Source organism: Stegostoma tigrinum, chromosome 8 (assembly GCF_030684315.1).
Source record: "Stegostoma tigrinum isolate sSteTig4 chromosome 8, sSteTig4.hap1, whole genome shotgun sequence".
NCBI classification, from domain to species: domain Eukaryota; kingdom Metazoa; phylum Chordata; class Chondrichthyes; order Orectolobiformes; family Stegostomatidae; genus Stegostoma; species Stegostoma tigrinum.
In genome coordinates this window covers 54959010-54984743 of record NC_081361.1, presented here as the reverse complement: position 1 = coordinate 54984743, position 25734 = coordinate 54959010, and the positions used below count along the sequence as shown (strand labels likewise).

Here is a 25734-nt window from a genome sequence, read left to right as displayed (position 1 = left end):
GGGCAAGGAGAAATCAAACTTCAACAGCTTTACTTATTGTAAAAGAACAGCTGGCTAGTAAGTGCACTAGAGTGAAGGGAACAAAACATTTCATCTACCCTGTAAAAGTACCTATAGGCAAAAGGAATTTGAACAGTGTCTCACGACTCATTTTCTTCCAATTATTGCTGCATTTCTACAGCAACACCCTGACTAATCAGTCTATTTGCTGGTCTGAGAATTAAGATTGACCGTTAACTGTTCTTGCTAAATCTTCATGCTACTGATTAGCCCAACTAATCAGTGCCCTCTTATGCTGCTTAAAGTGGTGTCTTTTGTATCCTGGTCCTGATAACTGCAAGAGAGAATAAAATTGCTGAAAGGAAACAATGTTTAAGCCATGAGTATTTCAAAATGGTGGGTCATGTCCAATTGGAATGGAGAGAACACAACAAAACAAAAATTCGTCTCAGACTGTTAGTTTCAAACTCTTACAGCACAGAAGAAAAGCAATGATCAAAATGAGAGTATGACACGAGATTACAGACCTAAATAATTAAATGTCTTTTATTAAAGTGCAAATAGAAATCATGATAATATCATGCAATACATTATATTTCAGGAACAATAAGTTGCACATGTCATTATGGACAAAATTCTTAGTCACATACAAAAATCGTGAACTGCTGTCAAATTCAGTGCTTTCTGGGCAAAAGTAGTGGTGAAACTAGTTTAAGATAAATTGGTATACATGAATATTTAATTGGTAACAATGAGCACTTTAATGCTAGAATACACAATTTGGAAATTATAAGAACTGTCAAGATGTGTAGCACAGGTATGTCACGTAGGAGACTCTTCTATAGCAAAAGGACATTTCTCAATTCCAAGCTCTTGCCATCCTCTAACATGACATGCCATTTCAAATAACAACCACTCTTTGAACCTTAGTGTTCTCACGCCAGCTCAAAAGTGCAAACACCATGTCCCTTAGTAACTGGAATGGGATCTTTGTAGCAAGCAAAAGAGAAACCTTTCGTGCATCTGAATGAACACTGAACTCGGGGCTTAATTAAAGCTCATGTCAGTTACTTCCAAAATAGATGGTAGCCATGTCCATAACAGCAAATATGTTTTTTTTAGATAAATATCTACAAAATAGTAGACATGTTTTAAAAAATTCTCCATTTAATCACTGGATATATCTTAGCCTTGCTGCTATGTTTATCCAAGCTGGAAAAAAAACTGACAGACTGGAATTTGAATGTTTGCTTTAATGCTATGAAAACCTCTCAGTAAGCCCAATAAGCAATAATGCAGAGGCATGAGAATCAGAAGTAGAATAACAAAATTTAAAAATTGAGTTGAGTACTATATACCAAGCAACCCCTTCCAGTTTAAGGTCTGTATTCTTAACTTCAAGGTGAACAACCTATGCTGTGAGAAAATTCACTTAAGATTTTTCTGCAAGCTGATTATGAAATGGCCCATCTTAGATCATCCAGCCCGAATGAAATTACTCCCACTACAGCAAAGTTATTACAGAGACTTTTGCCTTCATATTCTAACCAGGAGTCTATGTATTACTCACTCGTGATAATAATCCGTGACATCAGTTCTAAATTGAAGTTAAATTAACATTGCCAAAGTGTCAAACCTGTTAATTAGAAACAGTTTTCCAGATTTAGGTCTTCTACCAGACAATTTTGAAGACTGAAAAATCCCATGACACACTAGAAAAATCAGAGGGCTTGTAGGGTCATTTACTCATTTAATACCATTTTGCTTATTAGGATAGTTGTTAAATTAATTATTTGGATTCAAGCGGAAAGACTTCACAGCTCAAAGTTAACACTGATGACAAGGTAATGGCTGAGATTTCAGGTCATCCAGTTTGGCACAATTCCCCAGATTCTGACAGACCTTGCCCTTTCCCATATTTAATTTTTTTAAAATAGCTTCCAAACTCCCATTTCATCTTGATGTTAGCTCTCAAATATTTGTGCTCCTTCATTAAATATTAGATCAGAAAATTCAGCAAAATATGGTAAAACTACAGGCAGTTAAGTGTTTTTAACAAAGATCGAAAACTTCACATTGAGATTAATACTGGTTTCTCCTTAAAAAAATGAAGTGAAGCAAACTGTTCCACACATCTGTATTTTCTGCAATTACAAACTGTAGGATAGAACATACAAATATCATGCATTTTACTTCTGCAGGAAAACATTCAAACACAAACTTTTCAGTTACTTATTCCTGCAAATACAGAAAAAGTACATTGTTGTATAAATACATGACAGTAAGACAAAGAATAAAGCTATCATAATGATATAATGTTAAAATTTTAAGGCAACCATAGCACACAGCAACAAGGACTAAAGTCGGTCCAGTTTTACTATGTACAATAGCTCCAAACTGCCAGAGTGGCATGATGCAGCACTCAGTTTCACAGCTCATGCTAAATTAAGTGTACCCTGATTTGTCTTGTACAGTCTTTTACGATTTACACCCTCTTTCATGGTAACCTTAGTAAAAATTGAATACATACAAATTCCATTCGCATTGACAAATACAGTATTGTTTGACTTCACAAAAGTAAAACAGATCAGTTCCAAAGCAATATCTGACAATGCCTACTTAGGTAGTTCCTTAGCAAAACAATTCAGTTAGTTCACAAAGCAGTGAAGCATGCAAGTCCCCAGTCCAGAAAAAGACCAATCACCAGGGAAATATGTTGTACGATATCGTCCAGTAGTGCTTAGCTAAAAATTCTGTTCCAGTGGTACCAAGAATGGAGCAGCATTTTCTATTACTGCCCTGCATCATAATTGTCAGATTTCTGGAAGCAACTGTGCACAAAAAGTCTGCTCCCAAACATCCTTTAAACAAAAGGCAACTGAAACACCACGGGAAACATAATTTTTAAGGTTAACTGAATGCATTCTAAATCCTTGCAGAAATTTAAGTTGTGAATATCATTGCATTTGTAGTGTCCATCTTTTTAGCTTAATGTATCCCATCATAGGGGAATATGCTTAATCTTGATGTTCAATCTAAACTATGCTTTGTTTAAGTTACAATTTCATTGTCAACTTTAAACCTACAAGCAAACTGAAATTGTGAAAGAAATAGCTACAAAATGAAAAAAAGAAAATACCAAATAACTAATTCAAGTATTCACTTCAATATAATTAAAAGGTGATTAGAGACAAAATGATTATCACATAAATGAGCCTTTCAAATATGGTTATTTTATGGACAAAATAAAAGCAGCTAAAGTTCAACTAGGGCATAAGATGATATCTGGAATTACATCAATTTTTAAAATTCAAGCATGATTCAAGTTTCAATGCTCTGATACTTAAAAAGAAAATGGGTGCTCCATTTGCTTACAGATCATTGCCAAGAAACATACAAACAGATGGGGATACACAAAGCTACTTTTTCAAGTAAAATCTATAAGCTCATACAGTTGCTTTCCATGCAACTGATACTGTAACATTTTGTCTTCTAATGTACCATAAAATCGCAATGTATTTATAAGCCAGGAAGTTACGTCTAGTCCAACCAGTACTGCCTATTGCTACAAGGACAGGGACATACTGAAAAGATCAACTGGACATGAATGACTTACTTCAAAATACATAGTGTGCATGCTAAGGCAAGAAGTTATTTCTTCATTTCACGCAATGAAGAATGAATTACTTTAAATACTAAATAACAATGAGTCAGTTCTTCACACTGTTTGTGACTCTTGATTGCCCAATGCCATTCGTAGAAGCTAAAAGAGATAGATCCTGCTCTTTCACTTACAATGTTCACCAGTTCATAACCATCATGCCTTCTTAACACATGGTAAAGGCATGTTTTACAAGATGAGGAGGGGAGGGGAATTAAAGAAAGAAAAAGGGTTGGTGCTAATGTTGTGTAATTAAATATTTTAGGACATTTCAATTATTCTTTGCATAGATTATAACAACAACTTATATTTACATAATACCACAGGATGTAGTAAAATTCCAGAAGCATCAAACAAAATCTGACAACAAAGTTATACTAGGGCTGATTACCAAAAACTCGGTCAAAGAGGTAGGTTTAAGGAGCATCTGAGAAAGAGAGGTAGAGGGTTTTAGAGAGGGAGTCCAGGGCCTCAGCAGATGACATCACCGTCACCAATGGAGTGATTAAAACTGGAATATGCTCCAACTAGCCAAGTTGGATAAATGTAACCATCCTGTATATTGTACGATAAATCAGGTTACAGGAGATAGGGATAGGAGCAGGGGTGGGGGGGGGGGGGGAGAGACAGAGAGAGAAAGAAGAGTAGGGAGAATAGTGAGGTCATTGAACATAGAACAATATAGTGCAGAACAGGCCCTTTGGCACTCGATGTTGCGCCAACCTGTGAACTAATCTAAGCCCCTCCCCCTACACTATCCCATCATTATCCATATGCTTATCCAAGGACTGTTCAAAATGCCCCTAATGTGGCTGAGTTAACTAAATTCGCAGGAAAGGTTCCATGCCCTTACCACTCTGAGTAAAGAACCTGCCTCTGACATCTGTCTTAAATCTATCACCCCTCCATTTGTAGCTATGCCCCCTTGTACAAGCTGAAGTCATCATTCTCAGAAAAAGACTCTCACTGTCCACCCTATCTAATCCTCTGATCATTTTGTAGGTCTCTATTAAATCCCCTCTTAGCATCCTTCTCTCCAATGAGAACAGACCCAAGTCCCTCAGCCTTTCTTCATAGGGCCTGCACTTCAGACCAGGCAACATCCCGGTAAATCTCCTCTGGACCTTTTCCATTGCTTCCACATCCTTACTGTAATGGGGCGGCCAGAACAGCATGCAATATTCCAAATGAGGCCGCACTTGACGGGTTAGAGCACAAGGAGTCCAATCATAAAATTAACATGTCGCCAAACAAATAGCCAAAATAGATCAGCAAGCATTGGGGTGAATTGAAGTTGGTGTGATTTGGACATTGGTATTTAAATTTTTGATACGAACAGGGAACAATAGGCCACTTTGCTTTCTGAGCCTGTTCTGCTATTCAACAAGATCACGGCTAAACTGATTTTAACCTTAGCTCTGCATTCTCACATATTGCAATAATTTTTCATCCCCTTGGGAATCAAGAAACTACCTACCGCTATCTTAAAAAGAAAATTTAAAAAATCTGCATCCACTGCCGTTTAAGGAAGGAAATTCCAAAGACACACAACCCCTAGAGAAATAAAAAATTAATCCGTTTTAAATGGGAGACCACTTATTTCTAATCTATGGCCCCTCATTCTAGATTCCCCTATAACAGGTAACACAACATCCACTCAGTCAAGTCCTCTCGGGATCTTACTTTTCAATTAAGTTACCTTTCATTCTTCTAAATTCCACAGAATACAGGCTTAGGTTGTCTCGCCTTTCCTCAGAAGGCGATCCGCTCATTCCATGCATTAATGTAGTAAACCTCTGAACTGCTTCCAACATATTAACATCCTTAAGTACCATCATCAGCATTGTACACTACTCTAGACACAGACTCACCAATGCCCCGTATAAGTGAATCATAACCACCCTGCTCTTCAATTTCTCTTCATAATAAAACACAACATTCTCTCAGCTTTCTTGATTTGCTGTACCTTGGATTTGCAGAGGGTAAAGATTAGAGGCTATCTAGGTATGCAGAGGGAAAGTCAAGTCTTGATATCCAAGGGTTTCAGTAGCAGATGAACTGGGGCAGGAATAGTACCATGTCGCAACTGTTTCATTTACGTCAATGTTTCAAGGGTATGTTTAAACTACTTCCTTAAAGCCAGTGGCTGGCAATGTTAATAAAAGTAAAATAAAAGGCACAACTTTAAAATAATACTTGGGTCCAGGCTGTGAAAATCAATTGTATCAATGGAGTATAATAATCAGCATCAAGATACTAAAAGTGAAAAAGTGGAAATTTAAAAAAGTGTTGGATCTTCCTCTTGATTTATATGTACTGAGCCCTGTTGAAGATGCATGGGGACAATGCTGTCTTACAATGGGAAGAAACTTTAACATTGGTTTTGTTAAATTGTACTTCAAATCTTCTAAAGAAAACAACAAAGGAGAGGTGTGTTTGAGGATGAGGAACTAATACTTAAATCATCAAGACTCAATGTGAACAGCATATGGTTACCTTCCGTTCATTAGTCTATCTCTTCTATCTACTTAGCTCAAACATGATGAAACTACTTGGTTGCTGGCACCTGAAATTTTCAAAGGTGACTTTATAGTAAACATTTCTGAATCTGGTGTGGATGATGAACTTTTTTTTAAAATACAAGGAGTGAAATATTCATTAATTACATCAATTTTCTATGGTACCTCTATGACTGTTTAGAATTTGGGAACAGAAACAATCTTGGAAAAAACATGTAATAAAAATTACAAAACCTCAGGGGAAAAAAAAGCAAATATTTGGGCTTCAACTCTATAAAGCTGACCTACAGTACAGATGCATAATTTCGGCTCAAGTCTGCAGGGTTTATTTAAATTTCATTAAATTTTTTTTTAAAAAGAAATTCAGAAAACAAGTTAGGTGTACACTCTTGTTTTTGCTCCAAAGCATGATTTGAAACTATTTGGAGGTTTTTCTTCCAACTCATCATTTTTTTAAGTTACCAGGAAGGGGACACTCATGGGCTCCACTCTGGATGCTTATATGTCTTCTTTCTGTTAGCTGGTAGAAGCTAGTTTGAGGCCAAGAAAACCTCTTGCCTGGGAGTTAGTTCAAAAGGCTGTTCTACCTAACATGGGAAGTCATGACAGATTCCAGATGACCACTTCTCTCCACCCACCCAACCATTTCAGCACCATAACCCCAAAATAAAAGAAAAGGATGGAGCTTGGGATATGGCACAACTGGAGATTTGGCCTAAGTACCAACGTGGTGGCAATACACTTGAAAGTCTGTAGACTTTGACATGTAGATTAATTGTACATGCTTTTAAACCATACAGTATCTTCATATGATATTTACTAGATTAAACTCATTGCCAGAACTACCTTCAAAAATCAAAAAGTTACAGGGAATTATAATCAACATACTTTTCAGTTAATTAAAATCGTAAGTACTTATGACTACCGATTAGATGGTGTTATTAAGAGTGAAAGGCAACTATATGCTTGGTAATAGAAAGATGGCAACGGTCAGGAATACCACAAAACGGTGAATGTTGGGAGGTTGAAATTAAAACAGAAAATACAACATATCAGACAACCAAATCAAAATAAATTCCATGGAAGGCAAGGAAAGTTAGGTGAAGTGTAATTCAAAATGCTTCTCCATTTTGCAAAAGAAAATTAAAATATAATCTTAAATTTACTTGATTTATTTTCAAACATTTAAATTTAAGTTGGCAGACCTTATAAAACAGAAAACCTGACAGTGAGAAACAGAAATTTACTGGTAAGTAAAGTGACAGGACAAACTGAATGGCATTGTCAATCAAAGAACCTCAATTTGGGATCTTTATTAATGCTATAAATATCAACTATTTTTGAGACAATATTTGTCATCTCAGTTGTCCTGTAAAGGTATAGTGTGTATATTTAAATAAAATTCAACATTCAATCCACATTTAACCAAATCTCGCTGAGTATACTGTCAACTTTAAAAAGTCAAGTGAAAGACGCAGTGTGCAGGAATATTCATGGTGGCTGGGAAATATTTATAAGGGAGTGTTTCAAAGAATTCAAGCTAATTTTGTTTGTGCACAGGACCTTTTGGGTTATACTTAACAATTCTACATAGGTAAATGTAATTCAGCCATCAATAAAACAAAACAGTAGTAAAATAATGCTGAACAACTGCGTATAATGTAACTTCAAATGAGCCATTTCAATTTTAATTTCAAATGTAATTTACCTCAATTATTTATAAAATTAGAGTTTTAACGTTATAGCTTTCTAGCCACAACTAACCTGAAGAGAAATAAGCATTTCCATCTACTCACAGCCTCAAAGGATGAACTGCCACAGTCAACCATTTCTCTAAAACATCTTATGATCATCAATTCTTTAAAACATGTTAAATTATGAGAAATTTAAAGCATTTTGTAGCACGTCACTGCTTTAAAATGAAAGTTGTTTTTCTACAACTTTCCAGATGTATTTCTAAACCCGTATAATACCATGAATTTGGCTTGCAAAACAGGTGCAATAATAAAGGTCCGCAATATTACTGCAGAGTTTCCAAATGGTAATGCGCAAATGTTACCTTCCAGCCGCCACAATACCAAAGAAACACAAGCACCAACTGCAAACTGGCATGGTCTATAACCAGTGCCAAAGTACAAGATACACATACTAAGTGGAGAGGTTGTTTTCTTGCAATTTTTTTTAAGGGTTAAAGAGCTTATGCTCAATAAATTATCAGGAAGCTGATTGTATTATGTCAACGAGCCAGGGTAGTAATAAGGCTAGCACACATCTCAAAGAAATCCATTGTATGGCTCCCACTTCGGGAACTTACTGAACTCAAACATCCGGTCAGAGAAGTGGGGAGTGATCCAACGAGAGTCAGAGGCTGGCCATCAGTAGCTACTGCATCGGAACTCAGTCTTGGCCTGTGCAGCAAAGCTGCTGATCCTGAACGTTTGGGAGTGGAAGAGCCTGATTTTTGTTCCATAATATCATCTAATCATTGGGAGCAAAAACAAAGAAATAAACACACCGGAATTAAAAATAAAAACAAAATGCACAGCTACATTGATAATGCAAGTATGACAAGCTCAACCATACCAGTTAAGAGGAAGGATTCCACTGAAACATTAACTTATTTATCATGCAGGTGGTGACAGACCTGCTGCTCATTTCAACATTTCGGCTTTTATATCAGAATGTAACGTAAATACTAAAAATATTATAGCAACCCAAAGTGTCACGAGAAACCTGGAATTTACTTGAACAACAGCTTAACTATGACTTGATGACATAAACTCATATTCAAATGATTCACCCATTTTCATACAATGCCCAAATTTCCATAATGCAAAACTTCCACTTAAATTCCATGTAACTCATTAACACAGCTCTGCCTTCATCCATGCAAGTATCTCAAGTTTGTATCACTTCTGAATGGACTAAATTTACACTTTAAATTTATGATCCAAAGTTAAGCATTTGTTGTTTTATAGAGATTAATTTTTAAATTGTACTTGTTAGAACCTAAAATATATTTTCAACATTTTTCAATTTTGTTTAACATTAGTACAATTTGCATTACAAGTCAAAGACTTGCACAACTGCATCGACTTAAATGTGCACTTACACAAATGGTTAGCTAAACCAAACCTTCATAAATATAATAATTCACCAAGTATTCATAAATAAAGACTTAAAAATTAGAATATGACTGAAGTTCAGATTGAACTGTTTAGACTGATTTTCACTATTTATGATCCACAACACGCTAATGAAATTTTTCAGACACGACAGAAAGACTAGTTTAAATTTCAATGCAACATGTCAGGTACACCATTTAAAGAAATTCCTCAAGTCTGACCAGCCAAAGCTATACTGTAGTTTTAAACACCCACTTGAACTGACAACAGCATATATACTTTCAGCAGTTTTGCCTTCAGATGTGCTGCATTTCAGTAGCAATTTACTTTTCAGTTTTTTCATATCTGAAATGCCATTTCTTACTTAATATTTTATCTCAGTGCACTGTCACTGCCTCCCACAGATTACTATCTAGTTCTCACTGCTACCCTTTTTGATTGATTAATATCTTCTCAAATGTAATCATTTGATAGGGTGATATACAGCTTGAGAGAGGGGTTAAGTGCAAGAAGTGGGCAATAATCTTCATTTTCAAATTGTACTTGTCCACTTGTGTCTGTTTCTTTCTCTATTTTTCATTCTGAAAGTTCAGGTCTTTCCAGCTTCCTAGTCTAATGAACGGATTTACATCCAAAAGATTAATCTATCATGATTTCTCTTAACAAATACAGATGGACCTGTAGGCATTTCTGAGATTTTCCATAAATGCACAATTTGATGTTGTTAACTTCCTAGATACTTAAGAGTAACTTCACACAAGACCGTGATAGCAGAATTTCATTTTCCACCAAAGTCTTGTGGTATTATGCAGTTGAGAAATATAAAATGCTGGCTACTGAACAACAGTATAATACTCACTACATTTTAGTTTAATTGCAGATAATACACAAGAACACAAAAATAAAACAAATGTCTTCCTTACCATCAATGCTCATGAAATCTAGCAGGTAGCTGCGATTGTCAACTTGATACAGCTGTAAACTCATTTTCACATTGTTCCCTGTCACTGGATTCTTTCTACGCACACGCAGATGGTAGGGATTCACCACCTCGGAAAAAGTAATTTATTATAGATCTACCATACAGCAGAGTCGAAGGCATTAATTCTGATCAAGGTTAATGCTCCAAAACCATTCTGGGATATACAGTTAGAAAGGATGGGAGAGAGAGGTAGACTAAGACTTACTGAGTAAAATATCATCCATAAGGGCAACCTGAGCTGAAAGCAAATTACTACCCAGAATCTGAATGCAAACCACTGTGCCATTTAAAAGAATACTTAAAAGGATTTGGAAAATAAAAATGAGCAAAAAACAGTTGAAGAAATCTAGATCAAGCCTTAATGCTGGGCTTTACGACATTTGGGAACCTACAGCAGAAATATGACATCGTAAAGAATAGAATTATGCTAATGTTGGAAATCTAAACTTAAAAGAGTAAATGTTGGAAATGCTCAGGGACCATCAGTGGAGAGACAGGGTTTACCTCTCAGGGTGATGATCTTTCACGAGAACTGGAAAGAGTTAGATGTAATAAGTTTGAGCAAGAGGTATATGGAACAAGTACAAAATGCAGGTTTGTGCGAGGAAGGAAGACAGACCAACTAAATGATAGGAACATTAGTTTTGCAAAGCACAGGGAATGGTATTGGTGCAAAATAAGAAACAAACAAATGATTTGCCCTAGAGCAAGTATGTTGCCGATTGGAAGTGAAAATAAGAGAAAAGCTGAAATGTACAAAGAAAGAAAACAAAATGGGAGGCCAGAATATACGATCTTGGCCTTTGAGTTTGGAAAACTGTAAAGCATCCAATCAAAAGATAAGGTGCTGTCACTCAGCTTACACTGCGCTTTACTGAACAAAGTATCAGGCCAGGAGTAGAGATGTCATTTTGAGAGCAAAGTGAAAAATTAAAAAAAGGTCTTCTGAAGCTGGGGATTTATGTTTGTGGAATGAACAGAGGTGCTCTGTAATGTACTCATCCAATTTGCAATGGTTCTCTGCACTTCAGAGGAGGCCACAATATGAGCAAATCAATTAATTTTCCAATTTTTCCCCCAGTTTTAATGTAAGGTTATTAGCCTGAAACATTAAGCATTTCTCTTTCAATATGCTGCCTGACTGCTGTGTATTATATGCATTTTCTGTTCTTCTTTCCGACCTAACACAACTTTACCAATAGAGCAAATATTTTCCCCAAATCTTAGTAACATAAAAAATGTTTCATCCTAAAACTGAAGTTGAAAAATGTGAACGTATCAATTTATAAAGTGTGAAAAAAAATTGCACTCAAAACCATTTTCTCCTTTGCTGTTGACACGGCTTGATTGACAAGACTTCCATTGTAAGTTCCAATGTTCACATTAATAACAAAAAATTCTCACTCTGATTGAGAAAACGGGCTATTCAATCTGATCAGTAAATTCCAGCATTTTATTCTTGCTTACACTTTCACTTCCATCCTACTGAAGTTTCTATGTCTGATTACAAATTTTGTAATATCGGCTGTCTCCCATGCTAACATCTACTAACAAAGATTGTATAAATATCTACACTACAAGCTAAAATAAATATATTTTAGAATTCATTTTTTGAAAGAAAATACAAATTTTCTTGATCTTTTACCAACTTTGATCCGAGTGGTATTATTTCAAAATGTTCTGTACAAAATAGCAGTTAGTAAATCGATGACCTGATAAAACTATTTCAGATGTGTATACATGAGAATAAAAAATAGTTTAACATGGTGAAAGGCATGAGAGACATTGCAGCTGATGATTTCCTCAGAATTTTCTGAATCCGCTGCTGTGGCTTCAATGAAAACACTAGTTATTAATGGGATTTTTTACTGTACTTCCAAAGTTACAGTGGGAGCAGTTCCAAAGAAAATCCTGGCCTGTATAAGTGAAAATAATTTATAATGGATTAATTTAGTTCTTAGTTGAGTTTATTTTATTTACCCAAGTTGGAAACGCTATACTTAGTTCATTTTTAGAGTCATGGTGCTTTTCCATCTTACGAAGTTACAAATGTACAAAGTAAACAATAGCAATTACCAAAAGGCTTTACAGTGAATTTACCTGGATGGATAACTAGATACTTATCTCACTGTACAAATAATTAAAAGTATACCAATCCAAATCACATTGTGACAATTTGAAGACTGAAGTCATCATAAGAAAAATAATGTAGAAATAAGAAAAAATACTGAAATTTTAAAAAGCCATCAGTAAAAGTGATCAGAAAACTGTCTTGCAATTGCAAAACTTCAGGAAAAAACAGTGGCTTTCTTTATCACTTAAAAATAGCTTTAAAACCCCAAACTAATCTCATTAACACAAATAACTTGGAGAAAATGAGCTACAAAGCCACTCTTTTGATCAATAGTTTGAAAAAGTCAATCAATACCTTTCAGTGGCAACTAAGCAAGGACAAAACCAGCCTTGAGTGTAACACCCTTACCTTAAAAATGAACTTTTAACAAGCTGCATCGCGAAGTGCTTGCAAAGTCTCAAAGTTAAGTGCACACACAAAAAAGTTTTGGAACGTTCTGAACCTTTTGGAATAAAACCTAATCAAAATTGCAATGGAAATTCAGGCCACAAATCCAGCTTTTATCATACTCCTACAACATTACCGCTGTGGAGCAGGGACAGGTCCAAGGAAATCTTTACTAAACTACTTCTTGTATCTTTCACCATATTAAAAATAAGATTAGAGAAGGTTAAAAAAAATGCATGAGTCACATTTCAGCATATTACATCTTTTTGTATTCTAACACATTTGAAGTCTCACGACTGAGTCATGTCCTTCATCTTAAATCTACATTAAAAATTGCAGGTAGAAATGAGGTGAACTAGAAACATCATTGCATCAAATCATTAAAAGAACACTGTATCTCATTACCTCAAGTCACAACTACACCAGCTCCCAATTTCAGACATTCTATTAGATGTACTGCACAGATCTTTTCTACAATCAGGGATAGGGAAGAGGAGAATTCAAGTGTGAAAGATAAATTAGCCTATTCAAGCTGTACATTTTCAGACTGTTAATATTAGAGTGGTGTTGGCTAAGGCTTAGAAACAGGAAAAAAAAACAGTACTAGCAGACATGGAGAACATGACAAAAATACCTGAGAAGTAATGAGTTTTGCTTTTAAAATCTGTTATTTCTTACCTTCCATTCATAATCCAGCTGCCGCATGGCTCTGTAGACTTCTGCCATAATATCATATGGTTTACTCTGACTGCGAATTCCAAGGTGCCATTTTGCTTTCTTCAATGCCATTGGTTTGGGTTTAGTAGTGTTCAGCGCATCAAGTGGACAGCGTGCCTTCGGGCTGTCTGCCATCAAAGGGGGCATGCGCTCAGGATGGGCTTTGACACCAGGTGGGATATGTAACCCATTATCATCCATGAATGAACCTGTGGGGGGGCTTGATGCCAGGTAAAACTCACTAGCTTGATTCATAATTCTCCGATTGTCAATAATAAGGTGGTAAGCCACAGCCAGCTGGTCTTGTGGGTCACCGCTATATAAACTGTTCATAACTTCAGACTCAGTAGATTCAAACTTCTCACAAACTTCCTTCACTGCATCTTCATCTATGACATTGGAATCATATGCAGGATCCTCTGGAAATAAATAAGTTGGCAAATCTTGTTTAAACCATTCGTGTTCCCTGTTGGTGAAATTATAATGAAATTTTAGTTTTCATTATGCAACATTAAAATAACAACTCATAACAATAATAATCCTTTCAGACTTTCTGATAACATACAGTAGATTCCTTTTCTAATAGGTGATTATACTTTGGGTTGGTGTGTTTAATTTCAGAGCAGTAACTGAATGCAAATAGTCTTGTATCGTGTTGTTGTCTGAATCCAGATTCTCCCTTTCCTTTCTCTACTTCTTCCACTTTTGCCTCTCCTCTTCATCAGTATTTCCTTCCCCCTTTTGATCATTCACTTTCAACTCTCCCTTTCCCTGTTCTTTTCAAATAGTCTCATGCTCCAAGGTGAGGACAGCCCAGATCTCAATGTCCTCTTGCCAAATTCCTAACCCATTCCTGTCATCTGGGGAACTACACAAAAAGCTGTGCTCATTCTCATTCCCATCTCAAACACTGGAAATGTATTTACCCAGATTAATTCCCAATGAATAGTTGATGCTAAAAATGTATTTTCATTTATTTATCTAAGTAGCACCCACAGTCTGTCACACACTTTAACTGGACTGGGGTAGTAAGAAAAGTGTGAATGAACCCTCAGGGCATGGCTGTATTGAGACAGTTTTTTTATATCGTAGTAACATCACAACAGTTCCTTTGAGGTGAAAGTATAAGATACCATATTGCTTAGCCAAAGGCATGAGAACAGATTATACCTATTTTTCCTTCCGAACTACAGATGATGAGATATCTGGCAAAACATAGGATTCATAACCTCTTAAAAAGGAGTGAAAGACTGAGCAAAAATAGTGTGTGCAAATATAGTATAAGTGTTACAGATCATACCTGATGTCTTTAATAGTTGCCCTTTTCAGCGGGTCAACCTGCAGCATATGCATGAGAAGATTAGCAACTGAGCGGTTCAGATACTCAGGAATATAAAATACACCACCACGGATCTTTTTGAAAAGTGTTGGCACATGCTCATCATCAAAAGGCAGCGTCCCACACAGCAAGGCGTAAAGAATCACACCACAACTCCAAAAATCCACCTCTGGGCCTGCATACAACCTAATAAATGAAGAAAATATTAATATGGCATGATTCTGTTATGTTTTTGCATTCAACTACCATACATTGAAGAATATAAAATAGGTGGTGAAACAAAAACTATTTTATTTGCAATGATGTAGTTTTATATTTTTCTAAACAATTTGATCAATTTAGACTTAGAGAACAAAATAATGAAGAAAAGAACAAAATAACGGAGTACAATAACCAGTTCACTCCAGTTGAAGTGCTTATAGTATTGCATTAGCCAGACTCTGGAAGATGCTGAAAATGAGATGTCAAGCAATTAACAGATTAGCATTTACAAAATGTGAAAATGGAAGGCATGAACTCCACAACTACATAAATTAATGAAAATTACCTTTATTTTTATACGTAACACAAGAGGATTCCCTAGAAATGAACGGGAGAAAATGATGGCTGTCAAAACAAACTATTATTAAAACAAACTACGTTCCGAGATGTTGACAACGACACCAACAGCTATTTTAGTAAAACTAGTCTCCTTTTGATTCAGTTACAGGTGCAGTCCCAGATTATAATCCTAAATTCTGATAATCAGGATTAAGGTTGGTCGAGTCTAATGCTCAGTATGTCAGTTATATTCCTACATTTAAGTAAAGACTTGGAAGTCCCAATTTAGAACATATAAAGCTTGCTGCAATTAGCAAAGGTTTCTGGCTCAAGTCACTTAAAATCTGATTTGCTAGTTACATGGAAAGATTTCAGCTTTGCCTTGCCTTTTTTAAGACCTGTGAGGAAAATCTATTTATTACAGATCATACCTGATCAAGGAAATTCATCATGTAGCTCATTCAAGTAAGGCGCTTATAAGTTGTGCAAAAAAATAGCTCTAAGGAGGGCTGATATCCGCCCAGGAGTTTTGCAACTTTGAATCAATTCTATTGAAAGAAAAATAGGGGCATGTGACAATGTAATGATTACACTACTGAACTTGTAATCCAGAAACCAGGACTAATAATCAATAGAAAGCAAGGTCACATACCATGATTTATGAGAATGTTTGTCCTTCAAACAATCAGATAACTTAATAACCAAACTGGTTCTCTAATGCCTTTCTGAGGAAGGAAATATGCTACTTTCACTTGGTCTTGCCATACATACATTAAAATCGTGGCATTAAAAAGAGGTAATATTGAAGAGGAGAGAGGAAAGAATGAGATATTTTCAATTCGAAATATCTCAAATCCCCAAAAAGTGGACTCTTAGGTTCTTCTTTCGGGTAAGGTGAAATTCAAAGAATTTGACACAGACAAGGTGCTGGACACTTTCCACGTCATAGAAAGGCTGTTCACCAACATTTGAAAAGGTGCCTGAGTAAGCAGAATATTTAATACTAGAAATTGTAATCTCTTCAAATTGTAATATCTATAAGTTAGTATCAGCTAATGTTTAAGGGCATAGAGGTTAGTTGTGTGTGTCAGGAACAACCAAATACAATCTGGGGATGTACTGAGATATGGTCGCATGAATTCATGTTAGATCCCTAGCACAATCGTAACAGTACACACTATTCCACTTACTCCTGACAATTAGCCCAGAAGCACCATGGTTTTGCTTTAAATTCTATTTCTAAAAAAGCAAGTGTGGCCTAGTGACTAAAAGTGAATTACAACACAGCTCCGCAATAATGTTAGTATCTGAAAGATTTGTTGCAAAGTTTCTTCTTCAAACCATTTTGCATTTGCAGAACATATCATGCTTGACAGCAGTTAAAATCACCACAAAGTTTTATCGAAGTACTGAAATTGCTACATTATTCCATAATCCATAAATTTTATAATACAAAGTGACAATGGAGACATTGAAATTTTATAATCTTTATGAATTTTGCTACATAATCTGCATATTTGCTATTCTTCCAAGATTTAATCTAAATTTTTTTAAAAATTGGGATAACAACTGATAGTAAATTAAAAATCCAACTCTGGGGAACAGGTGTTGGATTACTAGCACTCAAAATATTGCTCAGTAATGTTCTCATATCATTCTGCAGATTTTTTACTTGTATTTTGGTCCTGTTTATTAGTTTGCGATAGAATCAACAAATTGTTCACTTATCAATGATACAATCTTAACACTTTCAACATTGCCAACTCTGTCAAAACAATATTTCAGTTAGGCAAAGCAAGAAGAATTGACAGCTATGTAAACCACAACACAAGACACCCTTACACAGGCTCATTGTAAAGGGTATAGATAGAACAAAGAGGAAAAAATGAATCAAATATCAAAATTTATTAGGACTGTAACCATTATATTCCTTGGCTTGTGGATTAAATCACATATCTGCAAAGAAGTGACATTCTTTTCCTCTATTCTGTTCCACCTTGCAAAATATTGTATTTCTATCTTCCACTTCATTCATCTAGGCTGTTGATCTATGATTAAATGGCACCTATGTGCGTGTCACATTCAATAAGTAACTGAAACCAAAGTCAGCCAATCATCAAGCCATTAAAATAATCTGTACCATATCAAATAAATTTCCATTCATTTAGATACTTTAGAGGGCATTCATTTAACTAACTTAAAACAGTCAGGATTTGGGGAAAAAAATACGTTTTCTTTTTGAAAAAAGTTTAAACGCATAGAACCCCTGAAAATGGGACAGAAACTAATAGTAATAAAATACCTATAATGTTGGAAATAATGGTACTGGCTCTGAAAATCTTATATGAACTGAGTCTGTAGATAATAACCCTACATTTATCCTGAATCTATTTCCACACCAACAAGAAATGTGATATCTCACAATAAAGCCAATTAGAATATTTACTGTATTCAATGGAAATATTGCTCCAATCTTCTATTCTGCAAATCGTCAGAGACCAGATATAGAATAGATAATGTGCATCAGGGCCTTGTAGTAGTCACAATGTGGGATCTGTGTGTAATTGCTCAGTCTGTTTAAATTTCCAATGGGCAATTTCCCTGCCCTGAAAGGATCTTCTGAGCCAGATATGGAAACTTGGGATTTATCCAAGGTTTTTACCTGAGTAGTTACCCAGGAGACATTAGACAGTCTAAAAACCAGTGTAGCACCTGGATAACTCCAGAACCAACCAAAAGTAATACCATCAACCCTTTGACTACACCATTAAATCCTCCACAACCAGACTACCCACCACTACCATACTTAAACAAGGTTCCATTCACATTATTACCTGGCCACCCAACTACCATCGCATCCAACCAGGCTCAACATTCCCAGCTCACCACCCACATGCCCCACATCTGCCTACCCCTGACAAGACGACTCCAAACACCTGACTAGCCTCCCACTAACCAATCAGATCTGATTAGCAATGCCGCCACCAGTCCAGATCCAACTAATATCCCCTCTCCCAACCCACCTGACCACATACTTGGCTATATCTACTCATTACAAAACCACTTAATCATCCATTCACTAACCCACAGTCAAAGACTAGACTTCTTAACTTACATGAATGCAGCAGCTGGTATGTAAAAAAAGCATGACCTCGCTTCCCCACCTCTACTCCATTTGTTGGAGTTCTCTACCAGATGTTACACTACACATTTCTCTGACAGTCAGGATTGGAAGAAATATGCAGTGATGTCTGGATGGGAAAATGAGTAATGGCATGTGGCAGCATTGCCACTGATTGAAAGGTTCAAGATATCATAAGGCTTTTCTGTGAACAATGGTTCTTGGACTAGAACTGGCAGAGGTTTGCTTTACATGCAGATATACTACACCCAATCTAGGAACGCAACATCCCAATATGATGAATTTTGCAGCATTCTCTCCATTCCAAAATACATATTCATTCAGAAATTTAAAATAAAATACACTAATAAAGGTAATGTAGAATACAATCTTTAGTCAATTGTGCTGCAGAGCTAAAAAAAATACATGGGAAGACAATAGCAATTCACTGGGGATTGTTTATTAACAGAAAAGTCAACCAAATCTCATTTAACTACAGAAGCTGAAGAAAATGCTGAGATCAAACACAGGTATACAAACCTGCCTGAGATAACCTCTGGAGCAGCATAATTTGGTGAGCCACAGCTGGTGCGTAAGAACTCCCCATCAGCCATCATGTTAGAGAGGCCTACAACGAAAAGAAATTATATTAATGGCTGCGTGCCCATGCATCAGTATGGTCATTTTAATTTACTTCTAATATTTCAATAAAATTTGTATGGTTACCACAGGTTCATTATAAAAATCTGTTCGAAAAGTCACAGTCTCATAGCCATATAGCACAGACCTTTATGTCCAACTTGTATGTGCCAACCAGACACAGCAATCTAAATGGCATTAGCAACTGAAAATACAAACAGTGTTTTCACCATTTTTACCCCCACATTATATCATTTCTGAATTTCCTCTTTTACTGTTTCTAAACCATCTCAAATATAAAACCTGACACTAATAAAAGCTTAGTTACACGTCCAAAAATCATCATTTTTCTTTTTTCACTGCACTCTAAAGTAATTTTACCAACTAACAATTATTATTTACAATCAAAACAGATACATCTTCTCCATTTTTGGATGCCTAAACTCCTTCGGCCCAACAAGTCCACACCGCCCCTTGAAGCATCCCACCCAGACCCATCCCCTGTAACCCACAAACCCCTAAACACTACGGGCAATTTAGCACGGCCAATCAACTTAACCTGCACATCTTTGGACTGTGGCCAATCAACCTAACCTGCACATCTTTGGACTGTGGGAGGAAACCGGAGCACCCGGGAGGAAACCCACACAGACACGGGGAGAATGTGCAAACTCCACACAGACAGTTACTCGAGGCTGGAATCGAACCCGAGTCTCTAGTGCTGTGAGGCTGCAGTGCTAACCACTGAGCCACCGTTACTACCAATGTAAAATCATTCAACAAAATTAACTTCTTTCCTTCTACTTAAACTGGATTTAACTGGGCATGCTAATGCATTAGATTATTGTACATCATTAATATACACAAGTTTGAGTACAGGAGCAATGAAATCTTGTTGCAATTGTACAGGCACTTAGTGAGACCACAACTGGAATAGCATGTACAATTTTGATCATCTTATCAAAGAAAAGATGCAATTGCCATTCAGGGAGTGCAGGAAAAACTCGACCTGTATTCATTGAAGCTTTTAAAGAATAAAATGATGCTGTTGCCCCTGGCCAGAGAGTCCAGAACAAGTGGTCTCAGGATACAGGCTGGACCATTTAAGATTGAGATTGAAAAAAATTGACATTTTTTTCAGTCAAGAGTACTGAACCTGAAAAATTGTCTAGCACAGAAGGCTTTGGAGGCTTTAACCATCATAAAGAAACTGATGAATTCCTACAGACTAATGGCAGTGAGTTTGGATGATCAGTCATGACCATTTTGAATGACACAGCAGGCTTAATGGATCAAATAATCTACTTCTGCTCCTATTTTTTAAATGTTTCTAATGTTCAATTCAGCAAATAAACTGAAGAGGCAAGCATTTATTACCTATTTCTAAATGCCCTAGAGACCATTTGCCTGATGTACACCACCATACTGTATCTAGGACTATTCTAAAGAGCAAACCACAATTATTCAAGGTCAATTTCAATTTTGCTGAAGCAATAAAGAAAAACAAGCTGATAATCTTAATAGCTTATAAAAAGTTTCACTCCTGGAGATTTCTACCCATTCTTTGTCAGACAAAACCTCTTGCTTATACAGCAGTTTCAAATATCCCAACTTAATGACCCTTCACTCATAAGCCACACTTCACAAATCAAAACGCTTCGTATACTATTGGACAGGATTTTGCTGTGGTTACCACAATTTAGACTATTCCATGTGTTTCTTCTCAAGAATGTGAGAAACAAAACAGCAATGCTTCAGTGGTAATTTAAACTATCTAAAATAACCCATTTTGTCTGAGCACACTCTATAGAACACTAGCTTTGGAATACATTTCACAAATATGCAATTGATTGATCTTTATTTATTCTATTTTATAGAAACTAAACAATTCTTCCAAAATGATCTTAATTCCTGTGTGAAACAAGCTAAATTCTGTATTTCTGGCAGACTAATAACTTTTCAACTCTGGAATACTTAGCTACAGCCTGACACATTCCTCCCATACATGATGGGTCACATACCAAAGTCAGCTATCTTGGCATTCATTTGCGCATCAAGGAGAACATTCTCTGGCTTCAAATCACGATGAACCACCATGTGTCTGTGACAATAATCAACAGCTGAAATAATCTGCTGAAAGAGTCGACAAGCTTCTGCTTCCTCCACCTGAAGCAAGAACAGAAAATAGGAATGTCACAATGTTTCCCCAGAAGTCCTTAGATCTGTCACAGTAATAATACAGCACAATACAGGAACATCCCAGTGGGGTGTGTAACATGGCGGTTAAGCTATTGGACTAGTAAATCATTGGCCTCGACAAAACATCAAGTGAAATTAATTCAAATCCCACTGTGGCAGCCAAGGAGTTTAAATTCAGTTAATTATATAAGCATGGAACAAAAACAAGTATTAGAAAAAGTACCGATGAAAAACACAGGATTTTTGTCCAGTAGGACTCTTTACTTTCCTTCAGATAAGGAAATCTGATCTCCTTACTCATGCTGTCTTATAAGACAGCCAAACTACAATTTGCGCTAGCAAGTTTTGAGAAGATTTGTAGCTCAGGTTGAGTTTCTGGATGTGAGTTTGCCCGCTGAGCTGGAAGGTTAATTTTCACACGTTTCGTCACCATTCTAGGTAACATCAGTGAGCCTCTGATGAAGCGCTGGTGTTATGTCCCGCTTTCTATTTATCTGTTTAGGTTTCCTTGGGTTGGTGATGTCATTTCCTGCATTGGTGATGTCATTTCCTGTTCTTTTTCTCAGGGGATGGTAGATTGGCTCCAAATCAATGTGTTTGTTGATGGAGTTCCGGTTGGAATGCCGTGCTTCTAGGAATTCTCGTGCATGTCTCTGTTTGGCTTGTCCTAGGATGGATGTGTTGTCCCAATCAAAGTGGTGTCCTTCCTTATCTGTATGTAAGGATACTAGTGATTGTGGGTGATGTCTTTTTGTGGCTAGTTGATGTTCATGTATCCTGGTGGCTAGCTTTCTGCCTGTTTGTCCAATGTAGTGTTTGTCACAGTTCTTGCAAGGTATTTTGTTGATGACGTTCGTTTTTGCTTGTCTTCTGTATAAGGTCTTTTAAGTTCATTAGCTGTTTACCTCCGATGAAGTGCTGGTGTTATGTCCCGCTTTCTATACAGACAAGAAGTAAAACGAACGTCATCTACAAAATACCTTGCAAGAATTGTGACAAACACTACATTGGACAAACAGGCAGAAAGCTCGCCACCAGGATACATGAACATCAACTAGCCACAAAACGACATGATCCACTATCACTAGTATCCTTACATACAGATAAGGAAGGACACCACTTTGATTGGGACAACACATCCATCCTAGGACAAGCCAAACAGAGACATGCACGAGAATTCCTAGAAGCATGGCATTCCAACCAGAACTCCATCAACAAACACATTGGCTCCAAGTCAATCTACCATCCCCTGAGAAAAAGAACAGGAAATGACATCACCAACCCAAGGAAACCTAAACAGATAAATAGAAAGTGGGACATAACACCAGCGCTTCATCGGAGGCTCACTGATGATATTACCTAGAATGGTGACGAAACGTCTGAAAACTAACCTTCCAGCTCAGCAAGCAAACTCACATCCACTACAATTTATGTGTAACTTCCATCTGAAGGCCATTAAGTTGTCTGAAACCCGTTACAAAGTCTAATGATTATACTGACTGATGCAGTTCAAGAAGTATCAGTAACAATCTTGTATAAATATGAGAATTGGCTATAATACTAAATTAAATTTTAATTTTTCTTAAGGGTTCGACATAACAAAAAGATAAGTAAAAACCATAAATCAGGAACAGGAACAGAAGTTGCTGGAAATGCTCAGCAGGTCCAGTAACATCTGTGAAGAAAAAAAAAATCAGAGTTATTGTTTCAGAGATAATGGGAACTGCAGATGCTGGAGAATCTGAGAACAAAGTGTGGAGCTGGATGAACACAGCAGGCCTAGCAGCATCTTAGGAGCACGAAAGCTCCTAAGATGCTGCTTGACCTGCTGTGTTCATCCAGCGGCACACTTTGTTATCATTTCAGGTCTGGTGACCCTACCTCAGAATTAAGGTAGCAGGATAATGTCAGTTTATACACAGAAAACAGAGAGGGAGAAGGGGTAGGGTGTAAACAATAGGATAAGGGACACAGCCCAGACAGAAGAGTAGTTGAACAGACAAAGGAGTTGATGACGATTCTGTCTAGGAGGGTGAATAGCTATTAATTGAGACTGTTAGTGACTAACAATAGGTAGTGCGTAATGAGAGATAATGGGAACTGCAGACGTTAAAGAATCCAAAATAACAAAGTGTGGAGCTGGATGAACACGGCAGGCCAAGTAGCATCTTCGGAGCACCCTATTTTTCCTGCTCGGCCTGCTGTGTTCATCCAGCTCTACACCTTGTTATTTCAGATTCTCCAGCATCTGCAGTTCTACTATCTCACTCTCTGATTTTACATAGAACATAGAACAGTACAGCACAGAACAGGCCCTTCAGCCCACAATGTTGTGCCGACCATTGATCCTCATGTATGCACCCTCAAATTTCTGTGACCATATACATGTCCAGCAGTCTCTTAAATGACCCCAATGACCTTGCTTCCACAACTGCTGCTGGCAACGCATTCCATGCTCTCACAACTCTCTGCGTAAAGAACCTGCCTCTGACATCCCCTCTATACTTTCCACCAACCAGCTTAAAACTATGACCCCTCGTGCTAGCCATTTCTGCCCTGGGAAATAGTCTCTGGCTATCAACTCTATCTATGCCTCTCATTATCTTGTATACCTCAATTAGGTCCCCTCTCCTCCTCCTTTTCTCCAATGAAAAGAGACCGAGCTCAGTCAACCTCTCTTCATAAGATAAGCACTCCAGTCCAGGCAGCTTCCTGGTAAACCTCCTCTGAACCCTCTCCAAAGCATCCACATCTTTCCTATAATAGGGCGCCCAGAACTGGACGCAGTATTCCAAGTGCGGTCTAACCAAAGTTTTATAGAGCTGCAACAAGATCTCACGACCCTTAAACTCAATCCCCCTGTTAATGAAAGCCAAAACACCATATGCTTTCTTAACAACCCTGTCCACTTGGGTGGCCATTTTAAGGGATCTATGTATCTGCACACCAAGATCCCTCTGTTCCTCCACGCTGCCAAGAATCCTATCCTTAATCCTGTACTCAGCTTTCAAATTCGACCTTCCAAAATGCATCACCTCGCATTTATCCAGGTTGAACTCCATCTGCCACCTCTCAGGCCATCTCTGCATCCTGTCAATGTCCTGCTGCAGCCTACAACAGCCCTCTACACTGTCAACGACACCTCCGACCTTTGTGTCGTCTGCAAACTTGCTGACCCATCCTTCGATCCCCTCATCCAAGTCATTAATAAAAATTACAAACAGTAGAGGCCCAAGGACAGAGCCCTGTGCAACACCACTCAGCACTGACTTCCAGGCAGAATATTTTCCTTCTACTACCACTCGCTGTCTTCTGTTGGCCAGCCAATTCTGTATCCAAGCAGCTAAGTTCCCCTGTATCCCATTCCTCCTGACCTTCTGAATGAGCCTACCATGGGGAACCTTATCAAATGCCTTACTGAAGTCCATATACACCACATCCACAGCTCGACCCTCATCAACATTTCTAGTCACATCCTCAAAAAACTCGATAAGGTTTGTAAGGCATGACCTACCCCTCACAAAGCCGTGTTGACTGTCTTCTGTGTTCCAGCGAAGCTCAGGCTGGAAGAACTGCAACTCATTTTCCATTTGAGGTCCCTTCAGCCCTCTGGATTCAATATTGAGTTCAATACTTTTATGGCCTAAACTCTTCCGTGTCCTAGCACCCTATCCCACATGCCAGGCTTTGTTATCACATAGCTTGCCATTACACACTACCTACCGTTAGTTACTAACAGTCCCTATTAACAGCTATTCACCTTCCTAATCAGATCATTATCGACTCCTTTGTCTATCCAATTGCACTTCTCTCTCTTTGGGCTTTTAATCTTTATCCTATCATTTACTCCCTACCCCATCCCGCTCCCTATTTTCTGCACACAAACTGATTTTTTCGTGCTACCATCAATTCCGAGGAATGGTCACCAAAGCCGAAACGTTAACTCTGATTTCTTTTCTTCACAGATGCTGCCAGACTTGCTGAGCATTTCCAGCAACTTGTGTTTTTGAACAAGAAGATAAAATGTTTTCCTCCACTTTAAACATATGGCTCTTACCCTTCCATGTTTACAGATGTAGTCAAAAAGTTCACCACCTGGCACATATTCCATCACCATAAAGAAGTCAGTTGGAGTGCTGATTACCTGGTACCTGAGTACAGCATAAGACAATTATTATTGTATTAGTAAAGTGCACCATAGATGACAGATTAAACAAACTGGGGTTATTCACTTCGGCGCAGAAATGAAGTGAAAATTTAATTAGCTATCAAACTTAAGTGGAATATTGAAAGAATAAATAGGGAGAAACTATCCAGTAGCAGAAAAATCTGTAACCAGAAGGCAGATTTAATATAACTGGACAAAAACGA

At 37.2% G+C, this 25734-nt stretch overlaps 1 protein-coding gene across 3 annotated transcripts in view; it reads right to left on the bottom strand.

Annotated features, from left to right (window-relative positions):
* The window catches only part of prkaa2 (protein kinase, AMP-activated, alpha 2 catalytic subunit), a 133002-nt gene that overhangs the window by 98264 nt on the left and 9004 nt on the right, over positions 1-25734 (bottom strand). For 2 of the 3 annotated variants that reach the window (XM_059647891.1, XM_059647892.1), the window contains exons 3-9: positions 25421-25514; positions 21186-21330; positions 19066-19153; positions 14826-15050; positions 13487-13991; positions 10229-10355; positions 8495-8658 (exon numbers count right to left, since the gene is read on the bottom strand). In XM_059647891.1, coding sequence (XP_059503874.1) covers positions 8495-8658; positions 10229-10355; positions 13487-13991; positions 14826-15050; positions 19066-19153; positions 21186-21330; positions 25421-25514 — 1348 coding nt within the window. Of the gene's footprint in view, positions 1-8494; positions 8659-10228; positions 10356-13486; positions 13992-14825; positions 15051-15411; positions 15444-19065; positions 19154-21185; positions 21331-25420; positions 25515-25734 lie in introns of those variants that run through there. The other variant, XM_059647893.1, reaches the window with a different exon arrangement.